The sequence below is a fragment of the Bufo gargarizans genome, unplaced genomic scaffold, assembly GCF_014858855.1.
Source record: "Bufo gargarizans isolate SCDJY-AF-19 unplaced genomic scaffold, ASM1485885v1 original_scaffold_865_pilon, whole genome shotgun sequence".
NCBI lineage: Eukaryota > Metazoa > Chordata > Amphibia > Anura > Bufonidae > Bufo > Bufo gargarizans.
The window spans coordinates 461598-471887 of NW_025334733.1; the positions used below are offsets into that span (position 1 = coordinate 461598).

Consider the following 10290-nt stretch of genomic DNA (forward strand, 5'->3'; position numbering starts at 1 on the left):
TATAACAATTACAACAACAAATCAGTAGCATAATGTTTTAACAAAGAACTATATAAAATAAAATAAATACAACATGGTTTATGCTAACTTTTAAAAATTCAAATCAAAATCTGCTGAAGCAAGGGGAACATCCTGATAGTATCGGAAACAAGTATATCTTCCTTCTGGGTGTGGAAATGTCTCCCTTATTCTTCTTGTTACACAAGAGGGAATCGGTATCCGTACATGTTTTCCAAGAAATCCATAGATCCAGGTAGTAAACTGCCGATATGCTGTTAGTCTATGACAGCTTAAAATAAAAAATAAATAATTAAATTAGGTAATACATTATGCTTTTAGCTATATTGCATACTATTATAAACCTCATATTCCCTTACACTGTGAATTTTGGTTACCAAGAAGAAAATATACTAATATGAAAAAGGGGTATTCTATTTTAACAAAACGGGGGCCAACATTGTCTGATATGGTCGGGTACCACGTCTGCAACACATAAATATATTGCAAACGTGGGCCCGTAAGTAATGGACGACGTAGCGTGCATGCGCAGCCGCCCTCCATTCTTTTCTTTGTGGCCTCCGAAAATAGTCGCGTAAGCGCTCTGCTATTGTCAGAGGCCAAAAAGAAAAAAAAAGCGTGCCGCACAATCGCGGTACCCCCGTTCATTCACTTACGGGGTCACGTTCTCAATATAGCTTTGAGTCCAAGCCGTTGGAACCACGCCTATCAGACAATGGTGGCATATACTAGTGATATGCCCACATTGTCTGAAAGTAGAATAGCCCTAAAAGCAAAGAGTAATATATGTTATAACTGAACATACTTTGGTTTTCTATAATCAATACTTCTTCCATAATTGATTGTTTGCGTAATCATTGCTGTCACCAAAGTTTCTTGATCGAGACATCGCAAACTAAATTCTGTGTTTTGGGTAACACATGTGACGCTTTCAGGCAGGAAATGCTCCAAAACCTCCAACTCCAAACAACAAATTGATTCTGTCACCGATTTCATGGCTGTACAATTATGACATTTACACCACGTCACATTATTCAGCCGTTTTTCTGGGTCTGGTTCAGGTCCTGGACGTTCTTCACCTGGAGCCCATATAGGGTCATTTTGAAAGCAATAATCTGGTCCTGGATGTAAAGCCTTTGTTTTTTTTTTCATTCTGCTCAGTAATTCTTGCAGTTCCTTTTTATATGAAAGAAAATTATATAAAAGTATAAGGAATATTGGTAAGTCGTATAGGACAGTAGACTAACCACACTGACAAGTTTAGTAGCTTTCCAAAAGATGCTTTGTAATGCATACCTCATCATCCGCTTTCTGACGATTAACAAAACTAGTCTCCAAATCATCCATACTTTCTTCTAACTCGGATATCTAAAAAAATAATAATTTTTTCAAAAATACATAAAAAACAAAACAAAACATTTACTAACTATTCTTTCCACGGCCTAATAAAATAAATAAATAATAGCACTTTTTGCATGTCAGGAACGCCGTTACCATTCAGGGCAAAAGGACCAGGAAGTGGTGAAGACTTTGTACTCATCGCTTCCTGGTCCTCGCAGCTCTGCTGTGCAGGGCTGCGCACAGGAGTGAGTTGATCTATGAGTTCACGCTGATCACAGCCGACTGCATGAGAATAGGATCGTCTTCGTCCAGGAGCAGGAGAGGACATTTTTTATTTTTTTTTGCAGATCTTATGGGCTCATGAGGAGCTGGGGGGGCTGATGAGAGGCGCGGGGATGGCCGGTATGAGGCACAGAGGTGGCCGATATGAGGCACAGAGGGGGACTGATGAGAGGCATGGTGCTATTATCTGAAGTGTGATTGGGCATCAGTCATATTCGGGTCTTATCTAAGGTAGTATTGGGGTTTTAGTAACATTTGGAAACTTATAGGGGCAGTTAGCTGAGTTCTGAGTTAGCTGAGTTCATTGTGGATCTGATCCGAGGTATAAAGTTTTTTTATTTTTTATTATTGTCCCCCTTCTAAAACATAGGCGCATCTTATGGGCCGGTGCATCTTATATGGGAAAATATAGGATACTTTTTAGCTCCAGCCGGCCTCCCCTCCCCTTTTTCGAACGCTGTGTGCTTTTACGTCACACGTGGGCACTTTGGTGAGTTCACACACTTATTTTTAACACGACTTGACACCTGCACATACGGGTGTGTGTATCAGACCTAAATCACATTTTAGAAATACAAATGTATATCTCCTTTACGTTATTCACTTTTGTTCATTCTGTAACAGACATGTATTTACCTGTAGAGAAGACATGGATACATCTAGCAGAGACGAATCCAATTGGGAATCCTCTAAAAATATCTCTTTTCTAGCAGCCTGTAAAAATATAATGAGAATTAGGCACATCTCAAAAAAAAATATTGGTGTAAAGTTGAGCAATATACACATGTAGCAGAGCTAATCATGTGTCAAGCATCCACAGTGATAGAGGGGGAGGGGATTAACAAGATAGGACAGATAAAGAAAACTCCAAATTTAGATGACATAGGGGGAGGGGAACAGTGTAATGTAGCAGAGATATTCATGTGTCGCAAGCATCCACAGTGTTAGAGGGGGAGAGGATTAGCAAGATAGGACAGGTAAAGATAAGTACAAATCCAGATGACATTGGGGGGGGAGGGAGGTGAATACACTGATATATTTCTAAGTTTTATGAATGTTATGTAGCAGAGCTAGGTATGCGCTGGTACATGCTGAGTGATTGGTGAGGTGGGGATTCTCAATATATGTCATATAAAGAATGGTGGAGAGATATTACAAGTGTAGGACTGACATAAAATGCATACGTAGCAGAGCTAGGTATGCGCTGGTACATGCTGAGTGATTGGTGAGGTGGGGATTCTCAATATATGTCATATAAAGAATGGTGGAGAGATATTACAGGTGTAGGACTGACATAAAATGCATATGTAGCAGAGCTAGGTATGCGCTAGTACATGCTGAGTGATTGGTGAGGTGGGGATTCTCAATATATGTCATATAAAGAATGGTGGAGAGATATTACAAGTGTAGGACTGACATAAAATGCATATGTAGCAGAGCTAGGTATGCGCTGGTACATTCTCAGTGATTGGTGAGGTGGGGATTAGCAATATATGTCATATAAAGAATGGTGGAGAGATATTACAAGTGTAGGACTGACATAAAATGCATATGTAGCAGAGCTAGGTATGCGCTGGTACATTCTTAGTGATTGGTGAGGTGGGGATTCTCAATATATGTCATATAAAGAATGGTGGAGAGATATTACAGGTGTAGGACTGACATAAAATGCATATGTAGCAGAGCTAGGTATGCGCTGGTACATGCTGAGTGATTGGTGAGGTGGGAATTCTCAATATATGTCATATAAAGAATGGTGGAGAGATATTACAGGTGTAGGACTGACATAAAATGCATATGTAGCAGAGCTAGGTATGCGCTAGTACATGCTGAGTGATTGGTGAGGTGGGGATTCTCAATATATGTCATATAAAGAATGGTGGAGAGATATTACAAGTGTAGGACTGACATAAAATGCATATGTAGCAGAGCTAGGTATGCGCTGGTACATTCTCAGTGATTGGTGAGGTGGGGATTATCAATATATGTCATATAAAGAATGGTGGAGAGATATTACAAGTGTAGGACTGACATAAAATGCATATGTAGCAGAGCTAGGTATGCGCTGGTACATTCTTAGTGATTGGTGAGGTGGGAATTCTCAATATATGTCATATAAAGAATGGTGGAGAGATATTACAGGTGTAGGACTGACATAAAATGCATATGTAGCAGAGCTAGGTATGCGCTGGTACATTCTTAGTGATTGGTGAGGTGGGGATTATCAATATATGGCATATAAAGAATGGTGGAGAGATAGGGTAATACACTGATATGTGGCTGAGTTGAATATGCACGTTATTACTCTAATGTAGTACAGCTCTAATGGTAACAAATCTGCAACTGTGCTGTTCAGTGATTTTTTTTTTATAGGAGACTAAAAAACTAATCATATGGATACTAGCAGGCATGCATTTGGGCTGCAGTAAATTACAGTTTCTGCTGCACAGATAGGCTTTGGAATAGATATGAAAACTTTTATGTGTAGTTAGTATTCAGGTCATCTAAATGGTAGTCTATAAAATCACTGACCATTGCTCCACGGATTGATGAGTCCACAGCAGGAGAGATGAGCTTCACAGACACTTCCTGGTGCCAGCCAAACTGGTGAGTCATACTTTTCACATGAACGAGCACGTAGGAATCAGCTCTCAGTGTGATGTCATAAGGAGGCGTGGCCGTCCTTCACTCTAGCTGCCTAAGCCCGCCCAGCCTTATCTGCACAAAAGCAGGAAGTATCCAGCAGAGTGACTGCAGCTCAGGATGAATTAGCAAAGTGGGACAACCCCTTTAAGGACACGTGACGTACCGGGACGTCATGTATGGTCCCGATCGGAACCTGCTGCCTGCTCAAATCATTGAGCAGTCACCTTGGCTAGATGCGCTGGGGGGGGGGGGTCCTGTGACCCCCCCATGTTGGCGATCGCAGCAAACCGCAGGTCAATTGAGACCTGCGGTTTGCTGCGCTTTCTGCAGTTTCTGGTCAGAAACTTTAAAATGCCGAAAATATAGCCCCCCCCCTGCACCCCTGAATGATTATTATGCTGGCGGGTGGTGCAGGAAGGGGTTGCAGGGGGTGCGGGTGGTGCGGCAGGTGGGATTGCGATCCCCCGCCGCCTCCTCTTGAATATTCATTGGTGTTCAGTGGGTATACCAGAGTGTCAGCACATTGCTGACACTCTGGTATAAACGGCTGACATCTGTGCTGCGACGTCAGACGTTTAACCCTTTCCATACCGCAGTCCGTACGGACCGCGGTATGGAAAAAATTAACAGTCAGGGAGCTCTCCCATCGGGGGGCTCCTGTGCCTTTGCAGCCTCCAGACAGGATGGTGTCACAGAGGGAGAGATCTCCCCTCCTTCCCTTTCCCCGTCTGCTCAGTTGTGGCAGACGGGGAAGGTTCCCATGGCAACAGGACGCCTTCTGAGGCATCCTGCTGTCCATGGTGCTGAACAGATCTGTGCTAAAGGCAGAGATCTGTTCAGACAAAGTGTAAGTAAAATACAGTACAATACACTATATAGTGTACTGTATTATATAGACACCAGACCCACTGGATCTTCAAGGGTAAAAAAAAGTAAAAAAAAAAAAACATTTATCACTAATTAAAAATAAAAAAAATTAAATTCCCTACACATGTTTGATATCACCACTTCCGTAACGACCTGATCTATAAAACTGTCATTGTTACTTTACCCGAACGGTGAACGCCATAAAAAAAAAAAAAAAAGACTATGATGAAATTGAAATTTTGCCCACCTTACTTCCCAAAAAAGGTAATAAAAGTGATCAAAAAAGTCGTATGTACGCCAAAACAGTAACAATCAAACCGTCACCTCATCCTGCAAAAAATGAGACCCTACCTAAGATAATCGCCCTAAAACTGAAAAAATTATGGCTCTCAGAATATGGAGACACAAAAACTTGATTTTTTTGTTTCAAAAATGAAATAATTGTGTAAAACTTACATAAATAAAATAGAAGGTATACATATTAGGTATCGCTGCGTCCATAATAACCTGCTCTATAAAAATATCACATGTCCTAACCCCTCAGGTAAACACAGTGAAAAAATAAAATAAAAAAATGGTGTAAAAAAGCTATTTATTGGTCACCTTACATCACAAAAAGTCTAATAGCAAGCGATCAAACAGTCATACGCACCCCAAAATAGTGCAATCAAACCATCATCTCATCCTGCAAAAATCATACCCTACCCAAGATATTTGACCAAAAACTGAAAAAAACATGGCTCTCAGACTATGGAGACACTAAAACATGATTTTTTGTTTCAAAAATAAAATCATTGTGTAAAACTTACATAAATAAAAAATAGTATACATATTAGGTATCGCCGCGTCCGTGATAACCTGCTCTATAAAAATATTACATGATCTAACCCCTCAGGTGAATTTTGAAAATAACAAAAAATAAAAACTGTGCCAAAACAGCTATTTCTTGTTACCTTGCCTCACAAAAAGTGTAATATAGAGCAACCAAAAATCATATGTACCCTAAAATAGTACCAACAATACTGCCACCCTATCCCATAGTTTCTAAAATGGGGTCACTTTTTTGGAGTTTCTACTCTAGGGGTGCATCAGGGGGGCTTCAAATGGGATATTGTGTCAAAAAAAACGGTCCAGCAAAATCTGCCTTCCAAAACCATATGGTATTCCTCTCCTTCTGTGCCCTGCCGTGTGCCCGTACAGCGGTTTATGACCACATATGGGGTGTTTCTGTAAACTGCACAATCAGAGCCATAAATATTGAGTTTTGTTTGGCTGTTAACCCTTGCTTTGTAACTGGAAAAAAAAAATATTAAAATGGAAAATCTGCCCAAAAAGTGAAATTTTGAAATTGTATCTCTATTTTGCATTAAATCTTGTGGAACACCTAAAGGGTCAACAAAGTTTGTAAAATCAGTTTTGAATACCTTGAGGGGTGTAGTTTCTTAGATGGGTCACTTTTATGGAGTTTCTACTCTAGGGGTGCATCAGGGGGGCTTCAAATGGGACATGGCGTAAAAAAAACAGTCCAGCAAAATCTGCCTTCCAAAAACCATACAGCGCACCTTTTCCTCTACGCCCTACTGTGTGCCCGTACAGTAGTTTACGACCACATATGGGGTGTATATGCAAACTACAGAATCGGGGCAATAAATACAGCATTTTGTTTGGCTGTTAACCCTTGCTTTGTTACTGAAATTTTTTTATTAAAATGGAAAATTTGCCAAAAAATCTAAATTCAATTTTTGGGTGGTGACTTCAGACCTGAACTGGTCCCTAAAAAGTGGGTTTTTGAAAATTTCTGAAAAATTTCAAGATTTGCTTCTACACTTCTAAGACTTGTAAAATCCCCCAAAAATAAAATATCATTCCTAAATTGATCCAAACATGAAGTAGACATATGGGGAATGTAAAGTAATAACTATTTTTGTAGGTATTACTATGTATTATAGAAGTACAGAAATTGAAACTTAGAAATTAGCAATTTTTTTTACAAATTTTTGGTAAATTTGCATTTTTTTTTATAAATCAAAATTTATTTTTTTGACTCCATTTTACCAGTGTCATGAAGTACAATATGTGACGAAAAAACAATCTCAAAATGTCCTGGATAAGTCTAAGCATTTTAAAGTTATCAGCACTTAAAGTGACTTAAAGTGACACTGGTAAGATTTGCAAAAAATGTCCTGGTCCTTAAGGTGAAATATGTCCTAAAGCGGTTAAAATGAATGGGACCCGCCGAGAACCTGCGGTTCGCGAACATTTGAGAGAGTTCGATTGATGGCGTTCGTGAACCGCCCCATCAGATGTTTGCCCATCACTATTCATCTGACAGAAAAGAACAAGTGATTATGTGGCTGGAGGTATATTAGATGGTCAGTGGATAACAATTTTACTGTAGGCCAGGGGAGCAAAGGCCCCAAAAATTATGCATTCAACTGACAGAAAAGAACAAGTGATTATGTGGCTGGAGGTATATAAGACGGTCAGTGGATAACAATTTTACTCTAGGCCAGTGGAGTAAAGGCCACAAAAATTATGCATTCACTGGACAGAAAAGAACAAGTGATTATGTTGCTGGAGTTATATTAGGCATGGACCGCCTAATAAAGTGCTTATGTGGCTGGAGGTATATTAGACGGTCAATGAATAATAATTTTACTGTATGCCAGTACATGCCCTGCATTCACTGGACAGAAAAGAACTTATGATGTAACTGGAGGTACATTAGGCGGTCACTGGATACAAATGTTATTGTAGGCCGGCATTTGCCCCCAAAAATAGGCATTCACCTGAAAGAAAAGGTCTTTTATGCTACTGTATATACAGAAGACAAGGACAATTCTTTTTTCTGGGTTGTGGTGGATATGTGTGAGCTGGCATGAGGAAATTCAAATACATGTGGTCATCACAGGTGTGGAATTCCTCCGAGATCCATGCCTCATTAATTTTTAGAAATGTAAGGTAGTCCACATTGTCGTGAGCTAGGGGAGTGGGCTTATCGGTCACGATCCCCTCCTGCTGCGCTGAATGTCCTTTCGTACAGGACACTCGACGAGGAGCAAGCCAAGATTTCCATGGCAAATTGGGCAAGCTCTGGCCACAGGTCAAGCCTACACACCTAATAGTCCAGGTTCCTTGCTTCCCAGAGCACATACATTGCCCGTTATCCCGATGTAGTCTGACACCTGTCGGTCTAGGCGTTCCCTGAGGTTGGATCTGGAGGGCGGCTCTCGATGGGCTGGCAGCAAGAATGATCTCATATCCGAAGTGACCAACAAATCTTTAAACCGCCCTCTTCTTGCAGGCACGGTAGGATTGGTACCCGCACCTGTTTCGCTATGAGTGGAAATTCCTCTGCCAGAGCCCGCAACAGCAGAATGCAGTATCTCTGCAGAAAGGCCTCAAAATAATGCATTCTGTCAGCCCTCTGTGATGCTGCTAACATTGCCATTTTGTGTTTGTACCGGGGTCTAAGTATGTTGCCACCCAGTACTGGTCCCTGCCTTTTATGCTTTTTATACGGGGGTCACTCTTCAAACACTGGAGCATGAAGGCCCCCATTTGCACTAAATTGGAAGCTGTGGAGCACCCTGGCTACTGCTCATCTCCCTGGAGAATGTCATCCTCAGTCTTCTCCCCCGAGCTACGGACAACACCAGGGATCCCTGAAAAGTTTAAAGTCCCCCTCAAAGCCTGCTCTTCTTGCTCGCTGATTTGTCTTAGATGGAGTAGCCCCCAGGGTATTCATTCAGCATTGCGACTTCCTCATCTTTCAGCTCCTGCTCCTCAACGGCTTGATCAATGAAATGATGCAATGCACGCTCCAGAAGAAGGCGTAAGGTATGATGTCACTGATGGCGCCCTGGCTGCGACTAACCAGTTTAGTGATCTCATCAAATGGCCGCAGAAGTCTGCATGCGTCGCGCATGAACAGCCACTGGCACGGTGAAAAGAAACCAAGCTCCCCAGATCCTGTCCTGCGCAGAGTTCGTACAGGTAGTCGTTAACAGCACGTTGCTGCTGAAGCAGCCTATCAAGCATATACAAGGTGGAGTTCCAGCGAGCCAGGCTGTAACAAATCAGACGTCTGACGGGCAGGTTGTGTTGCTGCTGAACATCAGCAAGACAAGCCATGGGGTATTTAGCCCCGGGGTATTTAGCAACGAATCACTGCACGACTAAGTTCAGAATGTGTGCCATGCTTGGCACCTGTGTCATTTTGCCCTGTTTTAGCGCGCTCAGAAAATTGGCATTGTTGTTGCACACCACTTTACTAACTGTCAAATTGAGCGGGGTTAGCCAATGATCGGCCTGTGACCGCAGAGCTGAAAGCAGTGCAGGACCGGTGTGGCTCTTGGCTTCCAGGCACAACAGCCGCAGCATAGCATAACAACGTCTCACCTGGCACGTCGAATAGGTTCTGGGGAGCTTGGGGGGTGCAGTGGAAGAGGCGGTAGCAGTGGAAAAGGAGGAGTCAGCCAAGGAGGAGACAGAGGATGGAGTAGGAGGAGGAGAAGAAAAGGCAGGCCTGCATGCAAACCATGGCGGTAACATCAAATCCACATATATGCCACGGGTTACATGCTTGACCTCGGTCAGAAGGTTCACCCAGTGGGCAGTAAAAGTTATGTACCTTCCCTGCCCGTGTTTGCTAGACCATGTGTCTGTGGTCAGATGTATCTTGGCACGGACACTGTGTGCCATAGATATATTCACTTGCCGCCATTGTGGTGTGCCACTGGCCACAAATTTTCTAAAGGCCTCCGAGTACACCAGTTTATATGGCAGTAGTTGATGGGCTAGTTCTGACAAGCCAGCGGTCAGTCGTTAGGCAAGAGGGTTATCCGGTGTCATCATATTTTTACGCTCGATTATTTGGGCCATAGAAGCCTGCTTTCTGCCACATGAACGTGGCATCAGTACGGTGGAAGGTGGAGGACAAATGGGAGGAGAAGGAGAAGAGGCAGGACGTGGAGTGCTGGGAGTGTGGCTTTGTGGGTTCTGACTTGGTTGCTCCCACTGGGCTTGGTGATGGGAGGCCAGGTGAGTTCTTAAGGCGGTCGTCCCTAGGTGAGTGTTGGGCTTACTGCGACTTATGCGTTGGCAGCACAGGCTGCAGATGGCAACACTATTTTC

At 42.4% G+C, this 10290-nt stretch overlaps 1 protein-coding gene across 1 annotated transcript; it reads right to left on the reverse strand.

Moving 5' to 3' along the window:
- Positions 1-807: 807 nt before the first annotated feature.
- Positions 808-4257, reverse strand: LOC122924155. The gene is made up of 4 exons (XM_044275091.1): positions 4174-4257; positions 2278-2355; positions 1315-1386; positions 808-1194 (listed from the first exon to the last, which is right to left on the reverse strand). Exons 1-4 carry the CDS (start codon positions 4255-4257, stop codon positions 808-810), a joined length of 621 nt encoding a protein of 206 aa, XP_044131026.1.
- Between the last annotated feature and the right edge of the window lie 6033 nt (positions 4258-10290).